A 20,949-nucleotide genomic window follows, 5' to 3' on the forward strand; every position below is an offset into this window, starting at 1 on the left:
TCTGTATGTAATAATGATGTCCGTCCTGTCTGTGTCTCCTGCAGGTCTCTCCAGTACGAGGACGACCCCAGAGAGATGTCCCGCTCCTCCTCCTCCTCCACAGGATCCTCAGGTAGATGGAGATCTCCCCTATGAGGTGTAGACGGCTGTGACCTCCTTATGTTCAGTCTTGTTTTCTCCTCCAGTATTAGATGTTTTATACTTGTGTAATGAGAGCGGTGGAGACGGCAGAATCACAGCTGACCACAGACCTCACATGTCCGGATCTTATCTCCATTATTCCCGGGGACTTTTACAATATTTTGTTTTGCAGCTTTTGGATCCGGATAAAGATCTGAACAATATTAATTCACCAGAGAGAAATGTGAGGGGCGATCAGCGGAGTAAAGAGGAGATTCCTACAGATCACTTGTCTGGTGAGTACAGACCATTAAATAACGCACTGTTCTCTGTCCTTTTCTTTTTATAGAGTATTTAAACACTCAGTTTTATGGTATCATAAAGTGTAATTCCTCTTATATCGCCTTATATATGGCAGCCATGGACACTGTGCTTGTGGTGCCAGGTATGATATTCTGGATATAATCAATATTATTACCTAATTTCTAGGTAATTTCTTTTTAGAATTGTACAAGAGTCGTCTTGGTAATAAGACCATCACTAGTTGGGCAGCACAACGGTACTGTAGTCAGTGTCCTGACATTGCCAGTGAAAACCAAAGTTTAAATTTATAGTGTTTAAAATTTACAAAATCTGTTTTTTTCTTTTGACAGAAGATTATGGCATTATACAGAATATATCTGAAGAGCAAGTCTTTATCCCAGATAAACCCTCAGCCTTTCACACCCAATATCCGTCATCTGATGCGTCAAAACAATCTCTAGATTCACCGCAGAATGTTCAGCAAAATAATAGCCACACGAGAGGTGTTCAACAACAAAGAGCTCACACAGGGAAGGAGCCATACTCTTGTTCAGAATGTGAGAAAAGTTTTACTCTGACATCACAGCTTGTACATCTAAAATTTGACAGTGGAGAGAAGCCGTATTCATGTAATCAGTGCGCAAAGAGTTTTACCAGAAAGTTAGATCTAATTTCACATAAGAGAATTGACAAAGGAAAACCATTTTCATGCACAGAATGTGGAAAATGTTTTACTTGGAAATCAGAGCTTCTTGTACATATAAAAACTCACACAGGGGAGAAGCCATTTTCTTGTTCAGAATGTGGAAAATGTTTTACACAAAAATCACACCTTGTTGTACATCTAAAAACTCACACCGGGGAAAAGCCATTTTCATGTTCAGAATGCGGGAAATCTTTTATTTGGAAATCACAGCTTAATAATCATATAAAAACTCACACAGGAGAGAAGCCATTTTCATGTTTAGAATGTGGGAAATGTTTTATTCGGAAATCACAGCTTGTTAAACATCTAAAAACTCACACAGGGGAGAAGCCGTATTCTTGTTCAGAATGTGGGAAATGTTTTACACAGAAATCACAGCTTATTGTACATTTAAAAACTCACACAGGAATGATGTCGTTTTGTTGTTCAGAATGTGAGAAATGCTTTCCTCACAAATCCGCTCTTGTTATACACATGAGAATTCACACCAGGGAGAAGCCATTTTTTTGTTTAGAATGTGGGAAAGGTTATAGCAGTAAATCAACCCTTGCTGATCATCTAAGAACTCACACAGGGGAAAAGCCGTATTCATGTTCAGAATGTAGGAAATGTTTTACCCAAAAATCAGCTCTTGTTATACATCAAAGAATTCACACCGGGGAAAAGCCATTTTCATGTTCAGAATGTGGGAAATGTTTTACCCATAAATCAGCTCTTGTTATACATCAGAGAATTCACACAGGAGAGAAGCCATACTCATGTTCTCTATGTGGAAAGTGTTATCAAGTAAAGTCACATCTGATTTCACATAAAAAAACTCACACAGAAAAAGACATATCTATAGCTTAAATCTTTTTAGACACCATAGAACTCGCACACAAGAAAGCAGACATTTTTTCAATTGTTTAGGCAAATCACCAGAAGGCTGACATCTACAAGGAGTCTGTATGTTCTGCCTGTGTTTCTTCCCACAGTCCAAAGACTGTTAGGGAATGTATATTGTGAGCCCAAATGGAGACAGTGATGATAATGTCTGTAAAGCTGTGGAATGAATGGCGCTATATAAGTGCTTAAAATAAACAAATTGAGAAACAGTAGAAGAAATAATACAACAATTACTTTCAAGATAAAGTGGCATGTCATACAAAAGAGATGATGGCTCTGTATGCAGTTGTCAATCAACTTCACAATCAGCAACTAGAATCCAGATAACATCTATGTATCCAACCATGTGCACAGAACGTTATACATTGTCTAATTAGTAGGGAAGAAAAATCCAGCATCCAGGTCCAAATAGTAAAAACTTCGCTTTATTAATTAATGTTAAAAACACGGTACAGAGTCCATCAAAACATGATCATGGTAGGAATAGGAAGACGCATTTCGGACGCATAGCGTCCTTAGTGGTCAGATGACTAAGGACACTATGCGTCCGAAATGCATCTTCCTATTCCTACCATGATCATGTTTTGATGGACTCTGTACCGTGCTTTTAACATGAATTAATAAAGCAAACTTTTTACTATTTGGACCTGGATGCTGGATTTTTCTTCCCTACTCTTTGGATTTGCCTTCCATCCGTGCACCGCCCAAGGATTGTCTCCATATTGTGGTGAGCTGGATTTTTTTCTTTTTGTTCATTAATGTCTAATTGTGCCCTAAGGGCGGCTTTGAACGTTGCGACATCGCACGTGCGATGTTGATGGGGTCAAATCGAAAGTGACGCACATCCGGCGTCACAGTCATTATCGCAACGTGTAAAACCTTTTTGATACGATGAACGAGCGCAAAAGCATCGTTATCGTATCATCGCTGCAGCCTCCGACATTTCCATAATGCCGGTGCAGTGACAGGTGCGATGTTGTTCCTCGCTCCTGCGGCAGCACACATCGCTGTGTGTGAAGCCGCAGGAGCGAGGATCATCACCTACCTGCCTCCCGGCTGCAATGAGAAGGACGGAGGTGGGCGGGATGTTTACATCCTGCTCATCTCCGCCCCTCCGCTTCAATTGGCCGCCTGCCGTGTGACGTCGCTGTGACGCCACACGACCCACCCCCTTAGGAAGGAGGCGGGTCGCCGGCCAGAGGGACGTCGCACGGCAGGTATGTGCGTGTGAAGCTGCCGTAGCGATAATAATCGCTACGGCAGCTTTCACTAGATATCACACGTGCGACGGGAGCGGGACTATCGCTGCAGCATCGGCAACACATTGTTACCGATGTCGCAGCGTGCAAAGCCCGCCTAAAACTTGTTAACAATCGATAATTTGCTTTAAAACGTACGTGCTTATATATGCAAGTCATACCAGAGTGTACAGACACACAATGGTCAGCGCAACACAAGGCTGACAACAGAGTTGGTATAGAAGGAAGGCCCTGGAGATAGGGAGAGGGGACACCTCCTGCAACTCACATGAATCTGTATCCTTAGTTCCCTAAAGTCTGTATATGGGTCCCCCCCCCACCTGTCGCCGTCACGTGCCTATGCTCTTGATTGCCCTGAACTCACCCTAGCTAGTGAGAAGGCCAATGAGATAACTAGTCTCACCACTATAATAATACAACACCAGATAAGGGAGACAGATGAAGGGAAAAAGGCACAAACGGGAAATATTCCATGTTTCTTCAATGCTGCAAAACACCACCGATACAATAGTCATGGCTCCTCAGCTTCTTCCAGAGACTGTCTCCTTCTAAAGTGGTCAGCTTTAGAATGAGATTCTATCACCGGTGTCAGATGGTAAGACACGTGATGTTTTATAGCAAAGGGGTGTGGTCATAAAAGTGCTACACCTGGGATTAAGGCTTCAAAGGACAGCCAGATAGGAAGTAATCCTTAAACCCTACAACACTAAAAACAAGTAGATTTCACTCAAATGCAAATAGTGGATCTTCATGAGCAGGACACTCTTATGACAATGGTTTTATATATATGTTATCCTTTTGGTGGTGCAATATTTCATCAGAACCTGTGGAGTTTAGATTGAGCTGGTCGGCATATTGTGTATAAATATACGAGATTGTAGCAGTTTGTTACAACACTTTCTAATTTAAAAAAATTAATTATCCTTAGGTTCGTGTACTAGGAATAGGACTTTGAGGTTGTGGTCAAAATATGATGTTACCACCGTCATCAGGATAAAAATAAGTTTGGAATTGGCTCCGCCTTTCTATCTCACACATTTTGATTGGTCGTCCACTACCCTGACTCAGTTATGGTTTTTCCATAAATGCTGAAGGATAATGCTTCTAAAAATCCCCCTAAACCGTTTTTGCCGGTTTCATGCTGTTTTATGCCTTTCTGCTTCTCCTGCCCCTGCTCTGCTGTCAGCCACCACCTTCTCTTCTAGATTCCTCTACTTCCTTCAGACTATACCAGTACATCTCAATAAATTAGAATATCATCAAAAAGTTAATTTATTTCAGTAATTCAATACAAAAGGGCAACACATATATTAGATAGTCATTACACACAGAGGGATCAATTTCAAGTGTTGATTTCCCAGCGCGACATCTCCATATGCCCCCGCGCCCATGCCTCAGTGGGGGCGCCATTGTCCTCTCCTGCCTCCAGGCCCCATGTGCTCCGAGCGTGTCCAGAGCTGTCTGCAAGATGCTGGATGTTGTTTCGGCTTTTCATCGGCCTACCATCTGCAGTCCAATAGCCAGGTAGAACGTGTTAACCAGGTCCTGATGAACTACCTCCGCCATTTCGTCAACGAGCACAACAGCGACTGGGTCAAGCTTCTTCCCTGGGCAAAGTTCTCCTAAAACAATCATGTGAGTGAGTCCTCTGCCAAGTCTCCGTTTCAGGTGGTTTATGGAAAGCAATCCAAAATTCTGTGTCCTATGTTGTGTTCCTCTGGCAATCCAGCAGCAGATACCCTCGTGAAGTCCTTCTCCGACATCTGGGCAAAGTCCAAGTCCACTGTGGAGCAGTCCTCCATATGTATGAAGATACATGAGGACAAGAGACGCCTAGATGCTCCCTTCTTCGATCCCAGAGACAAGGTTTGGCTCACTTCTAGATATGTACACCTGAAGATGCCTTCACACAACTTGGGTCCCTACTTTATTGGTCCATTCGAGGTGCTCCAGCGGATCAATGAGTTATCTTACAAGTTGAAGTTGCCACCCACTCAATGCATCCCCAACTCCTTTCGCGTATCCCTCCTCAAGCCTGTCATCCTGAGTCGGTTTCACTGAAATTCTGGTTCCTCCCCTCCTCTGGTCAGTGATGAAGAAATCTATGAGGTAAAAGCCATCCTTGCAGTGAAGGAGGTCAGAGGTAAAACCTACTACTTGGTATATTGAAAGGGGTTCGGTCCTGAGGAGAGGTATTGGGAGCCAGAGGAGAATGTTAATGTCCCTCTTCTCCTTAGGAGATTCCTGAAAAGGAGGGGGCGTAAGGGAGGGGTTACTGTAGCACCTAGTACCAGACCGGCATCCTTACATGACCCCCTCCCAGGCTCTGGTGGGGGTGCCCTTCTCCTCACCTGTCTCCCGCTCCTATGTGCTTCCAGGCCACATACAGTCCATCTGGGAGTGCCCATAGGGTGTGCGCATGATCACGCCCCCTTTTTTTTAAAGGGCTGGTGTCTAATCACCTGGAAGTGATCCTGGGGGTCAGCTCACCTTGAAAGGTATGTAATATCGCTTCCCTTAGAGGAGGTGCCTGAGCAATGTTGCCTACTAGTTAGTGTGTTGCTAGCTCTCCGGTCCCATTACGCTACTCTGTCTAGTTCTGCTAGAACCTCTATATAAAACAGAAGCTTGCAAAAGATTGATAAGTGGTATTTGGATGGGCAATATAAGCAAGTGTGAAAAGATATAAGAGAAGGTATCCCACAGCAAAACAATAACAACATGCAATAAATTGTCTAGCTATATGCACAATATATGACTGTTAAGCCTGCTTTACACCTTGCAATTTCGCATACGATATCGTATGCGATTTGCAACGCCCCCATCGTATGTGCAGCATGTTCAATTTGTTGAACGTGCCGCACATACGAGTTAGCCCCGTCACACATACTTACCTTCCATACAACCTCGATGTGGGCGGCGAACGTCCACTTCCTGGAGTGGGAGGGACGTTTGGCGTCACATCGACGTCACGCGGCAGCCGGCCAATAGAAGTGGAGGAGCGGAGCTGAGCGGGACGTAAACATCCCGCCCACATCCTTCCTTCTGCATTGTGGGCCGGGAGCCGCAGGAGGCAGGTGAGATCTGTTCATCGTTCCCGGGGTGTCACACACTGCGATGTGCGCTACCCCGGGTATGATGAACAATCTGACGTTCAATTCGTCAGGAATGAACGACGTGCATGCGATGAACGGTTTTTCGTTCAATCGCAATTGCACGTCGCTGTCACACACTACAATGTACCTTACGATGCCGGATGTGCGTCACTTACGACGTGACCCTGCCGATACATCGTAAGATATCTTGTTGCGTGTAAAGCAGGCTTTACAGAGAGGTATAAATACAGGTGACCAAAAGTGTGAGCACAGATGACCAGCTAAACTACATATGATATATATATATATGATCAAATGTTCGGGGGGGGTTGAGGGACATCCCCACGCGTATCGCCACGCGCAGGTGGCTTCCTGAGGGGACAATGTCGGTCTGCAGAGAGTAACCCAGCCTTAAATACAGTTGTAATTAGTCATATGAAATAAACTAGCAATTAGTTACCGACAGGATGGGAGTGGATACATATCAGAAGAATGGCGTCTTGTTGGTATGGTGATGCCCCTACAGCCCTCGCTGGTGCTGGCAAAAAGGGCACAGTAACTAAAGACACACAGCGCGAATAGGAGAGTATCTAGATGGTGAAAGTGAACATGACAAAGCGGTAAACTTCAAAATCCAATGTACACAAAGTTAGTGCTTGCTGAATGATGAAAATATAAGATCTATTTGATAATATATAACTACCAATTACTGGTATACGAGGTAAGCCTAAGGCCATAGGCAATTGCTGGTTAAGAGTATCTAAGGTAAGTATAAGACCATGGGCGATTACATGCAATAAGTAAACGCATCCATCATTATAAGAACAGCGACAACTATGGCACAGATTGAACCTAATAAGGTTACTACAAGATTGTCAAAAATACAATTTCTGAAGAGGTATACCCAAAAGTTATACACAGCAAAAGGTACGAAGAACCTATATAATATAAAGGAATCTGTGTAGCAATACAAAAGTAGAACACAAAAGAAGCGCTGCAACGATGCTAGATCCTTAAAGCGCACAAATCACCAGGATTTTCCTATATAATCTAAAGCCAGTGCTACACTGGCACAATCATGATGATTGAATACATATCTTTAGCGGTCAGCTAGGAGGTATAGGTTTTGAAACTCAAGCAAGTAAAGTTACAGAAATGAACAGCTTTTTGATTGACAGCAGCTGCAGATGAGGAAATATCTGGGGTGGGTTTTGATAGTGATTCTCGCACCCTGCCTGTCCATCATCCCCCTCTCTTTTATTTACAGTTGGTACGTTAATAACAAAGTCAATTTTGTACCTAATGCCCCGGCCAAATTTTACAACCAGTGTCACTTTATGAGGTTATAACTCTGGAGCTTCATCGGATCCTGGTGATTCTCACATTGTTTTTTCATGAGATATTGGACTTCATGATAGTGGTAAATTTAGGATGATATTTTTTGCTTTAATTTGGAAAAAAAATGGAAAATTGACAACATTTTTTAAAATGTTACGATTTTCAATCTTTTAATTGTTATGTTCTTAAACAGGAGCGTGAGGTCATAGAAAATAGTTAATAAATAACATTTCCCACATGTTTACTTCTGCAATAAATGTCTGTAAAACATCAGGCTGACTGAGTATAGGTGCTGTGGAAAACATCTCTTTAAAGAGAAAAAAGCCTGCTGGCCAGAGTCCGACCATTTAGAGAAATCTGACCCCTTTTTTTGTCAGGTCAGTGAGAGGCTTTACAATTACACAAAATTCTGAATAAATTTCTGGTAAAAGTTGGTAAATCTTAGAAAGTGCTGCAACGCTTTCAGGTTTTCTGGATGACCCCAGTCAAGTACAGCACGGACCTTCTCTGGATCCATCTGAAAACCTAAAGATATCAACAGGTACCCCAAAACTTGGACCTCTTGAACAGCAAAAACACACTTTTCCAGTTTGGCATGTAGTTTGTTATCTCTTAGGGGTACTTTGCACACTACGACATCGCAAGCCGATGCTTGCGATGCCAAGCGCGATAGTCCCCGCCCCCGTCGCAGCTGCGATATCTTGTGATAGCTGCCGTAGCGAACATTATCGCTACGGCAGCTTCACATGGACTTACCTGCCCCGCGACGTCGCTCTGGCCGGCGAACCGCCTCCTTCCTAAGGGGACGGGTCGTGCGGCGTCACAGCGACGTCACACGGCAGGTGGCCAATAGAAGCGGAGGGGTGGAGATGAGTGGGACGTAAACATCCCGCCCACCACCTTCCTTCCACATAGCTGGCGTGAGCCGCAGGACGCAGGTAGGAGATGTTCCTCGCTCCTGCGGCTTCACACACAGTGATGTGTGCTGCCACAGGAACGAGGAACAACATCGTAACATCGGTCCTTCCGATATTATGGAAATGACCGACGCTACACCGATGATACGATTTCAACGCTTTTGCGCTCGTTAATCGTATCAAAAATGATTTACACACTCCGATATCGACAGTGACGCCGGATGTGCGTCACTTTCAATTTGACCCCACCGATATCGCACCTGCGATGTGTCTCCATATCAGGTGAGTAGATCAAGATATTGTCCAACTAAAGCACCACAAACCTGCCCACCAAATGATGAAAAATATCATTCACAAAATGCTGGAAAACGGCACGGGCATTAGTGAGACCAAATGGCATAACCAGACGTTCAAAATGTCCCTCAGGTGTATTGAAAGCCATTTTCCATTCATCCTCTTCTTTGATTCTAACCAGATTATAAGCCCCCCTTAAATGCAACCTGGTGAACCACTTAGCTACCACAATGTCTGAATAAATCTGGAATCAGAGGGAGAGGATAAGGGTCTCAGAGGGTGATCTGATTCATTTCTCGAATATCCAAACAATGGCGGAGACCCCCATCTTTTTTAAAAAAGAAGAACCCTTCAGCGATGGGCAAAGAGGAGGGTCTGATATGTCCCTTCTCCAGACTGTCAGCAAAGTAATCTTTCATGGCTCGTCTCTCTGGGTCAGAAAGATTTTACAGTCTGGACTTGGGTAGTTTTGCTCCAGGAAGCAGATGAATGGGGCAAGTGTATACACAATGGGGAGGCAAATCCTGACTGTGCTCCATCGTCCCGCACAAGACTCCTGCAGACACTGAGCAGCAGCCCTGACCATGTGACTGATCACATGACGGTGACATCACACAGGTCCTGTGAGCACAGGAAGTGCCGACTCTGAGGTGGAGGTCAGTGCGTGTTCTCCGAGCTCCACACGTCTCCTCACCCCGAACTACCGGAGAGAACGACAGACCCCACACTCAGGGCCAGATTAAGGTTGGTGGGGGCTCCTGGGCAGAAAATCTGGTGGGGGCCCCATAACGTTAACATTTTTAGCCATAACAGTAGAGCGCGAACTGCAGCATTTAGATATAAATCCAATGAACATGGATCTTACCCTGTTCTGCCACATTCAGATTTACAGCACTAGAATACAGATACAGTCCAGGATCACTCACAGCCGTCACTTATACACAGTACAATACAGATACAGTCCAGGATCACTCACAGCAGTCACTTATACACACACAGTACAATACAGATACAGTCCAGGATCACTCACAGCCGTCACTTATACACAGTACAATACAGATACAGTCCAGGATCACTCACAGCAGTCACTTATACACAGTACAATACAGATACAGTCCAGGATCACTCACAGCAGTCACTTATACACACACAGTACAATACAGATACAGTCCAGGATCACTCACAGCCGTCACTTATACACAGTACAATACAGATACAGTCCAGGATCACTCACAGCTGTCACTTATACACAGTACAATACAGATACAGTCCAGGATCACTCACAGCAGTCACTTATACACACACAGTACAATACAGATACAGTCCAGGATCACTCACAGCCGTCACTTATACACAGTACAATACAGACACAGTCCAGGATCACTCACAGCCGTCACTTATACACACAGTACAATACAGATACAGTCCAGGATAACTCACAGCCGTCACTTATACACACAAAGTAGAGTTACTCACATATTTTTTATTGATCCCATTGTTAAGGCACCCAGGGCCAGCTCCAGGTTTTTGTGGCCTCCGGGTGAAAGAGTTTCAGTGGACCCCATCCACATACAGACACGCACATACACATACAGGCATACGTACATATACATATTTGAAGACAAATTCAGAAAAATACATATAAACAGACAAATATATGCACAGTCATATACACTGACATACATGCAGACACAGACGCATTAGGGCTCGTGCGCACGTTGTGTAATTCCATGTATTTACGCTGCATATACAACTGCAGTGTAAATGCATGCGTCCTGCGTCCTCTGTACAATCTATGAAGATTGTGCATGATGCATGTGCACAACGCTTTTTTGAACGCAGCAATTTTGGTGCTAAAATGTTGACCCAAATCCATGCGTTCATAAAATGAGCATGTCAATTATTCCGTGCGCTATGGATGCAGCGTCCACTCTGTCTATGGTGGGGGCAGCAGCCATAGTGCATGAAATCGGCTTTTTTTGTACAGAAAAACTGCATCCATTATGCAGTGTTTCTGCAGCGATTTGACGCACACATGTGCTGTCAAATCGCTGCAGAATATTCAGCAGTTATGTGCGCATGAGCCCTTACAGGTATTAATATGGGGAAGTCGCCAGCAGCCTCACTCACCTCTCCCGCTTGTTTCCATCCAGCTCCTTCAGGACATGTGGCTGTGTTTCACGATGGCTGTCACTAACAGACATGACTGCACACTGACAGCACTGCTGTATATATGTAACGGGGTGCCAGGGGTGCCTCGGGGATTGTAGTCGTGGCCCCTTCTGCTTGGCTTACCCCTGGTGCCGCCGTCACTTTTGGGACAGGAGATGACTTGGTGGGGCAGAGTGTGGTGGTGCAGACGCCGTCGTCAGTTGAACAGAGACTCTGCAGACATGGATCAATTGAACCAGCAGGCATTTTTATTAAACACTTCTTCTTCACAGAGGCACAACACTTCAGGTGACTTCACACTTTTTGGCTGAGGGGAAAAACCTGTTCCTGACGTCTCCTCCAGTGGGGATGTGCCCGGCTAATCCACTTCACCTGGCTCCCACTACGGCTATCACAGACCGGACCCACACCAGTACTGCTTCACACTTGAGGTTCCGCCTTCTCCTCTTCTCTCCGGCTTTCCTATTCACCCAGCTCCCACACTCTGCCCCTTCTCTGCTTCTTCTCTCCCGTCCCGGACACAACTGCCTTCTGGATCTAATTTTTTCCTTTACCACTCTCCTTCTCCCTCCCCTTTTTTGCTGCCGGCTCCTCCTTTCCTCTGCCCTGTTTCTGTGGAGACAGCCGTCCCACCCGGCCACTAGGGGAACCCCTAAAAACAGTGCATATAACAATAAAACATTTTTATTAAACAACATTAACATTCCGGGGAAACTGTACCTCTTTGTAAGGGGTCTGCCCACCCCTTACATACCTCCCCTCTTTAAGCCTAAGCCTCCCGGCAAGGCACAAACCTAAAAATCACATTTAAGTAATAAAGTCGTTGTAAAAACTATAAATATGTCCACCTTAGGGCACACGCAAGGCGCGCACCAGTCCGGCGCCCGGAGTCCCTCCTGGGAGCTCCCGGTCTTAGTAGGTAACGTGCCCGGAGGCCTTCAGTAAGCACTCCCGGTCTTTGTAGATTTTCTGCCCGGAGGCTTTTGCAGCACTCCCGGTCTTAGACGGCAGAAACACAAAATAGCAAAGTTTCTTTTAACCACACGGAGGGAACCCCTGGCTCAGTCCAGCGTCAGGCTCCTTCCGGGCTTAGCCGCTTGAACCGATTGCAAACAGCAGAACTTTTCCGGCTCTGAACAATGCCGGTATTTAACATAAACAGGTCCACTATCTTCCGGTCTTACGGTTCACTCAGGGTGATAAGCACGTTGCCATTCAGCCCGTTGAGCCTTCACATAGTCAGACAAGGACTGACCAGGCAACCGGCGCAGCCCCCGGAAGGGTTCATAGTTGACATTTTGCTCCGGTGTCTCGGTCTCCGGTCTTGTCTCCTCAACCCCCGACGGGGGTGATGGGGTCGCTGCACAGGACGGCTGGGGACTGCCCATGACAATCACCGGGTGAGTAACCAGGCTCTGTTGAATAGCCAGCACCGCCGGGGTCCCTTTCTCTGGGTCAGTGCTCGGTCCGGGCATGACTTCCGGGGCTACGGCCAGTGTGCTTCTCGGGTGGGAGATCTCAGCTAGTACCGGTCTTTGCTGTGCACGCCGCCGGTATTGGCATTCCTCCCACTCGATTTCTTGCTGCCATTGGGCAGCCTCTTGGTTAGTGGGCATCCGGGTCACTCCTACCGCGAATAGGCCCCGGCATCCCACCTCTCTCATGAACCGCACTTTCTCTCCCGGGTATAAAGTATGCAGGCGTTGTGGTAGGCCTTCAGTGTTCAGGTTCACCCGGTTATAAAAGTAATGATCACCGGTCTCTTCATCCTCGATGAAACCATAGCCCTCTTTCTGGTTGAAATTTACCACAGTTCCGACGGTACAATGTCGCTCGAATTCATCACTCCGGGGACTGGCCATCATTTCACGGGCCACGGTCTCGGCCAGCAACCTCTCCTGTACCGGGTCGGGTTCTGGTGATGGGGACTTCCGCCGAATATGGGACGACGGCTGCACTGGATCCCAGAAGAAACCCCACTCGTCCTTTTCTAGCTCCCGGGCGTATGGTTCTTCTGGGGCCGGAACTGTTACGTGGGTTGAAGATCCCCCCGCGACTGGCGGGGGTATCTCCGGGCACGGGTATGGAGTTCCCAGGAGTCTGTTTCCCGACGGCAGCTGTGCGGTGTACGTAGCTCGGACCTCGGTCGTGGTCTCTCCGGTCGCGGCGTCCCAGGTCGTGACCCAGGTAACTTTCGTGGGCCGCTCCGGTCCTCCGGGCACAGACGGTAAGTGAGGGGGGAGTCCTTCCGCAGACGCAGCCGCAGTCTGCTTCTGGTGTTCTCTGCCCAGGCCAGTCGTGACCAACGCAGCCATCGCAGCTTGCTGTCTTTCGGAGTTCTCCATCTTGCTTGCAGTCAGCGTTTCTGGTAAGGGCGTCAGGGTCAGTGGAGATGCTGGAGGAAGTGGAGGCGGGCCTACTTTTCCCGCTCTTGGGTATACTCCACCCCCAGTCTCCCACATCAGATCGACCCCTCCGCGGCGGTTCTTCTTTTTTCCTGGAACACCGCCCACTTCACATGTCTTCTTCAGCATCCTGGGGCCAGCACCTCCCCTCTTTGGGCGGAGTACTCCGTACTTCTTTTTCTTCACCGGCCAGCCCCAGGCTCTTCTTTTGGCGCCAATTCTTCGCGCGCTCACTGTGTCCATGAAGACGGCGGCCATCTTGCCGCCATCTTGTGCCCGGTCCAACGCCTTAGGCACTACTTCTTCTTCTTGGATCGGGACCCCTTGCATATAATCCGTATCCTGCCGACTACGCCACATGTAACGGGGTGCCAGGGGTGCCTCGGGGATTGTAGTCGTGGCCCCTTCTGCTTGGCTTACCCCTGGTGCCGCCGTCACTTTTGGGACAGGAGATGACTTGGTGGGGCAGAGTGTGGTGGTGCAGACGCCGTCGTCAGTTGTACAGAGACTCTGCAGACATGGATCAATTGAACCAGCAGGCATTTTTATTAAACACTTCTTCTTCACATAGGCACAACACTTCAGGTGACTTCACACTTTTTGGCTGAGGGGAAAAACCTGTTCCTGACGTCTCCTCCAGTGGGGATGTGCCCGGCTAATCCACTTCACCTGGCTCCCACTACGGCTATCACAGACCGGACCCACACCAGTACTGCTTCACACTTGAGGTTCCGCCTTCTCCTCTTCTCTCCGGCTTTCCTATTCACCCAGCTCCCACACTCTGCCCCTTCTCTGCTTCTTCTCCCCCGTCCCGGACACAACTGCCTTCTGGATCTAATTTTTTCCTTTACCACTCTCCTTCTCCCTCCCCTTTTTTGCTGCCGGCTCCTCCTTTCCTCTGCCCTGTTTCTGTGGAGACAGCCGTCCCACCCGGCCACTAGGGGAACCCCTAAAAACAGTGCATATAACAATAAAACATTTTTATTAAACAACATTAACATTCCGGGGAAACTGTACCTCTTTGTAAGGGGTCTGCCCACCCCTTACATATACATCACAGGAGGGGCTGGGGTCTACAATATATACATTACAGGAGGGGCAGGGGGCATAGACGTTACTGGAGTGGCAAACAGCTCTGGTGGTGTACTCATTACTGGGATGGGTGACATAGCACTCTGGGGGACCCATATAGTTCTGGGGGGGCCACACAGACTGCTCTAATTCATAGATACACACAGAACTGCTTCTTACACACACAGCTCTGACACACACACACACACACACACAGAGCTCTGACGCACACAAATATACAATGCACCCCCCATTACTCCATACACACACAATACAATGCACGCCCCATCACCCCCTACACACACACACACACAATACAATGCACCCTCAATCACCTCCTACACACAAACACACACACAATATGCACCCCCCGCACACACACACACACACACACACACAATGCACCCACCCATCACCCCCTACACACACACACACACACACACACACACAATGCACCCCACATCACCCCCTCATCACATCAGAGAGAGACAGACCCCACACTGCACATGGGGGAGAGAGAGAGCGACAGACCTCGCACTACACATGAGGGAGAGAGCGACAGACCCCACATGACACATGGGGGGAGAGAGAGAGCGACAGACCCCGCACTACACATGGGGGAGAGAGCGACAGACCCCGCACTACACATGGGGGAGAGAGTGACAGACCCCACACTACACATGGGGGAGAGAGAGCGACAGACCCCGCACTACACATGGAGGAGAGAGAGCGACAGACCCCGCACTACACATGGGGGAGAGAGCGACAGACCCCGCACTACACATGAGGGAGAGAGAGCGACAGACCCCGCACTACACATGGGGGAGAGAGCGACAGACCCCGCACTACACATGAGGAAGAGAGAGCGACAGACCCTGCACTACACATGAGGGAGAGAGAGTGACAGACCCCGCACTACACATGAGAAGAGAGAGCGACAGACCCCGCACTACACATGGGGAAGAGAGAGGGACAGACCCTGCACTACACATGAGGGAGAGAGAGCGACAGACCCCGCACTACACATGAGGGAGAGAGAGTGACAGACCCCGCACTACACATGAGGGAGAGAGAGCGACAGACCCCGCACTACACATGAGGGAGAGAGAGCGACAGACCCTGCACTACACATGGAGGAGAGAGAGAACGACAGACCCCCGCACTACACATTTAGGAGAGAGAGTGACAGACCCCGCTCTACACATTTAGGAGAGAGAGCGACAAACCCCGCACTACACATGGAAGAGAAAGAGAGCGACAGACCCCGCACTACACATGAGGGAGAGAGAGCGACAGACCCCGCACTACACATGGGGGAGAGAGAGCGACAGACCCCGCACTACACATGGAGGAGAGAGAGCGACAGACCCCGCACTACACATGGGGGAGAGAGAGCGACAGACCCCGCACTACACATGGGGAAGAGAGAGGGACAGACCCTGCACTACACATGAGGGAGAGAGAGCGACAGACCCCGCACTACACATGAGGGAGAGAGAGTGACAGACCCCGCACTACACATGAGGGAGAGAGAGAGACAGACCCCGCACTACACATGAGGGAGAGAGAGCGACAGACCCCGCACTACACATGGAGGAGAGAGAGAACGACAGACCCCGCACTACACATTTAGGAGAGAGAGTGACAGACCCCGCTCTACACATTTAGGAGAGAGAGCGACAGACCCCGCACTACACATGGAGGAGAAAGAGAGCGACAGACCCCGCACTACACATGAGGGAGAGAGAGCGACAGACCCCGCACTACACATGGGGGAGAGAGAGCGACAGACCCCGCACTACACATGAGGGAGAGAGAGAGCGACAGACCCCGCACTACACATTTAGGAGAGAGAGCGACAGACCCCGCACTACACATGGGGGAGAGAGAGCGACAGACCCCGCTCTACACATTTAAGAGAGAGAGCGACAGACCCCGCACTACACATTTAGGAGAGAGAGCGACAGACCCCGCACTACACATTAGGGAGAGAGCGACAGACCCCGCACTACACATTTAGGAGAGAGAGCGACAGAGCACGCACAACACATGGAGGAGAAAGAGAGCGACAGAACCTGCACTACACATGGAGGAGAGAGAGAGCGACAGACCCCGCACTACACATGGAGGATAGAGAGCGACACACTCTGTACTACACATGGGGGAGAGAGAGTGACAGACCCTGCACTACACATGGGGGAGAGGGAGAGGGACAGACCCAGTGTGGCGCCCCACGGGGCAGGTATTTTAACCTACTCGTTGCTGGCCGGGGGTGCAGATCCTCTGTGTTGTCACGGCCTGGCCCTGTTCCATTGCCCCGAGGCATACAGAAAGGGAGATTGGAGGGTAGCAGGAAGAATGGTGGTGGTAGTTGGGGATGGAGGATGGAGTTGACGGTGAGGAAAGTCTATGGATGGTCGTGATGCCACCTGCAGTAAGCGGCCAGATAGGGGCCACTGCTGTGGTTGCTGCTCTCCGGGGCTGATGGTGAGTGTCGCAGCCGGGATGGTGTCACTCCCCGCAGGTGGAGCTGGATTGCCCCAGGAGTATGAAGGAGAGCACAGGGACGGTGGTGGTGGTAGTACCCGTTGGCGCCGCAGCGCTGAGCAATGGCGCCGGTAAATGAGAGGCAGAGGCAGGGACTGCAGTTCCAGGTTTTACTCACAGTTTGTATCAGTGCTGCCCCTGAGTACTGGTCTCAGCCACGATGGGCTCCAGACGATTCCGAATGCCCAGAAGGTCAGAATCAGTGTCACAGTCTATCAGCCCTTCCTCCTTTTTGTGCGCTTAAGTATTGGATCCCCGTGGCCTGAAGCACTTGGGGATCCTGGTGTCAGTAAAGTGTCCCATACTGTATGCTGATAGCGCGGTTCCGATGTGGGGCCGGCCGAAGTCCTCGGCCCTGGATCCTATATGCTATTTGGCTCAAGGAATATGAGACCGATCCGGTGGCTTACTAGCTGGTTCCCGCGACCCTTGCAGAGTTGGTAGATAACATAAAGTATATCTGCCCTGGGGTTCTGTACGCCGCAGCATTGGTCCTGTAGAAACAGCTCCCTGCTTCTCCCAGCAACCGTGTGTAGAAACCCGCCTCAGCTCACAGAGCTGTCTGCGGCACGTCCGCTCTGCTCTGTGTCTGTGCTCATGTGACGCCCTGGCCTATCAGGACGTCATAGGGTATTATGCAATCTGCCCTTCTGTGCAATATCCATCTCCTCCTTGGTTACGGGTCCCTAACCTTCGGTGTTGCCAAGAACAAGCTATTTAAAATCCTAGGAACACTCTGCACCACACCCACCAGACACACCAGGGGACGGCCTGAGTGGAATAGGGTCGCCCACCTGGGGGTTGGTTAAGGGAGGGTCAGGAGTGTCAAGAGACAGTCAGTTGAGCAGTGACTCTCGAGAGGAGAAGTCAGGAGCTGGGCTCCTTAGAACTACTAGGTAGTAGACGTTAGTCTGGATCTGGTAGGAGCTGGAACCCCGGTCGCAGGGGATCGTGACAAGGGGCACGGACTGTCGAGGAGGACAGCCGGCGGCATTGTGCCATCACCGGGCAGGGGCTAGAAGGTAAAGGTGCCATGATAAAGGTCACAGGCTAACAGGCAACACCAAAGGGCACGGGATCCAAGCGTGCTCCCCCCAAGCGGCAGCGGTGTCCAGAACTTTGGTTTACTACAGTTGTCGCTGTCAGCGTTGTTGGACTGAGTGAGTACGAAAGTGACCCTTACCTCCCCAACGGCACCTCCCAACCACCTTCACTGAGTCCCGGGGCATCCCCCTACCCGTGAAGGGGTTAAACACCTTGCTGCCCGCACCATCGCCACCGGGTACTCCCACTCGCAGCGGTGGTACTTCACCTTACCTCACACCACGGGTGGCATCACGAACTTTCCATTCCATCCCCTGTATACAACCCCCCCTTCGTTGGAAGAGCCACATGACCCCCGGGTCCGGAGCCCTCTCGAGCCACCGCGGATCCGGATCCGAGCAGCCCGGCTGCTGACGCGGGGGCAGCACACTCAGACTCCTCTAAGTGTTGAGTGTTCGAAAACAGTTTCCCCCAGCCGCTGCCACCGGTTGGTTTACTACTCTTACTAGGTCAACCTCCCCCTGGTGCGTCTACTCCCACTAGTGCTTGCTGTCTCCCTGACCCTGGGTCCCGGCTCCAGTGAATCGTGACCCCTGTGAAGTGCCGACCTGTAAACCCATCCGCTATGGTGACCCCATTGTGACCCGGCCCAGTCCCCATTGGGGAGGGCAACCTGCTGTACATGTTTGTGTGTGTTGGTGGATACCGGTACGAACCTTTCTTTGATCGGGAATAAGTACTACACCCCCAAGGAGATGCAGTATCATGTGAGGCCTGAAGCCCCAGGGGCACCACACCCACACTACACATGGAGGAGAGAGAGAGCGACAGACCCCACACTACACATAGGGGAGAGAGAGTTACAGACCCCGCACTACACATGGAGGAGAGAGAGCGACAGACCCCGCACTACACATAGGGGAGAGAGAGTGACAGACCCCGCACTACACATAGGGGAGAGAGAGACAGACTCCGCACTACACATGGGGGAGAGAGAGCGACAGACCCCGCACTACACATGAGGGAGAGAGCAACAGACCCCGCACTACACATGAGGGGGAGAGAGAGCGACAGACCCCGCACTACACATGGGGGGGAGAGAGAGCGCGACAGACCCCGCACTACACATGAGGGAGAGAGAGCGACAGATTCCGCACTACACATGGGGGGGAGAGGGCGACAGACCCCGCATTACACATGAGGGAGAGAGAGCGACAGACCCTGCACTACACATGGGGGAGAGAGAGCGACAGACCCCGCACTACACATGAGGGAGAGAGCTACAGACCCCGCACTACACATGAGGGAGAGAGAGCGACAGACCCCGCACTACACATGAGGGAGAGAGAGAGAGACAGACCCCGCACTACACATGAGGGAGAGAGAGCGACAAACCCCGCACTACACATGGGGGAGAGAGAGCGACAGACCCCGCACTACACATGAGGGAGAGAGTGACAGACCCCGCACTACACATGAGGGAGAGAGAGCGACAGACCCCGCACTACACATGAGGGAGAGAGAGCGACAGACCCCGCACTACACATGAGGGAGAGAGAGCGACATACCCCGCACTACACATGAGGGAGAGAGAGCGACAGATTCCGCACTACACATGAGGGAGAGAGAGCGACAGACCCCGCACTACACATGGGGGAGAGAGAGCGACAGACCCTGCACTACACATGAGGGAGAGAGAGCGACAGACCCCGCACTACACATGAGGGAGAGAGAGAGTGACAGACCCCGCACTACACATGAGGGAGAGAGAGCGACAGACCCTGCACTACACATGAGGGAGAGAGAGCGACAGACCCCGCACTACACATGAGGGAGAGAGAGCGACAGACCCCGCACTACACATGAGGGAGAGAGAGAGCGACAGACCCCGCACTACACATGAGGGAGAGAGAGCGACAGACCCCGCACTACACATGAGGGAGAGAGAGAGCGACAGACCCCGCACTACACATGAGGGAGAGAGCGACAGACCCCGCACTACACATGAGGGAGAGAGAGCGACAGACCCCGCACTACACATGAGGGAGAGAGAGAGCGACAGACCCCGCACTACACATGAGGGAGAGAGAGCGACAGACCCCGCACTACGCATGAGGGAGAGAGAGCGACAGACCCCGCACTACACATGAGGGAGAGAGAGAGCGACAGACCCCGCACTACACATGAGGGAGAGAGAGCGACAGACCCCGCACTACACATAGAGGGTTCAGATAATGACTCAATGCATAAACGTCTTCTCGCCGAAACAAGGTGTACTCCTATCGGGAAGGTCCTAACCTCTGCTATTTCTGTTTGTACATAGTACAAGAAACTACAGCAAAGCCAGAGAAATGAGCGGGCGCATAAGCTGGTATACGTGCAATGTGTAGGAGCACCTTCACTCTGTGACCATTTAATAGATAAAACCTATGATAAAGCTAAAATGAGCAAATACAATGCAGGATGTAATTAAATAGTAACAGTACATGTAAATAACATGGGGTAGTACTTGATCGCCTCTGATGAAGCCCATGTGAAACGTGCACTGGGGCTGTAGGTGCACTGTCCACACATGGATTAATAGATTTACATTGTTATTTGGGACATTGATTGTTTATTGAACCCTGTGCCACTTACTTTGTCAGCTCAGTATTTTTCTTTATTTCTGCGGTGGTGTTTTCCTGGATTTCCCTGGCATACGCCCGTTTATACTTCTATACTAAGATATACATACAGTGGCATGCAAAAGTTTGGGCACTCCTGCCCAAAATTACTGTTATTGTGAACAGTTAA

General features: G+C 49.6%; 1 protein-coding gene across 1 annotated transcript in view; it reads left to right on the plus strand.

Annotated features, from left to right (window-relative positions):
* Positions 1 to 20,949, plus strand: part of LOC142258724 (uncharacterized) — a 52,117-nt gene that overhangs the window by 14,424 nt on the left and 16,744 nt on the right. The window contains exons 5-10 of the mRNA XM_075331362.1: positions 45 to 112; positions 314 to 416; positions 774 to 1,972; positions 4,942 to 5,139; positions 7,900 to 7,903; positions 9,568 to 9,661. Coding sequence (XP_075187477.1) covers positions 45 to 112; positions 314 to 416; positions 774 to 1,972; positions 4,942 to 5,139; positions 7,900 to 7,903; positions 9,568 to 9,661 — 1,666 coding nt within the window. The remainder of the gene's footprint in view (positions 1 to 44; positions 113 to 313; positions 417 to 773; positions 1,973 to 4,941; positions 5,140 to 7,899; positions 7,904 to 9,567; positions 9,662 to 20,949) is intronic.

The sequence above is a fragment of the Anomaloglossus baeobatrachus genome, chromosome 1 (assembly GCF_048569485.1).
Source record: "Anomaloglossus baeobatrachus isolate aAnoBae1 chromosome 1, aAnoBae1.hap1, whole genome shotgun sequence".
Taxonomy (NCBI): domain Eukaryota; kingdom Metazoa; phylum Chordata; class Amphibia; order Anura; family Aromobatidae; genus Anomaloglossus; species Anomaloglossus baeobatrachus.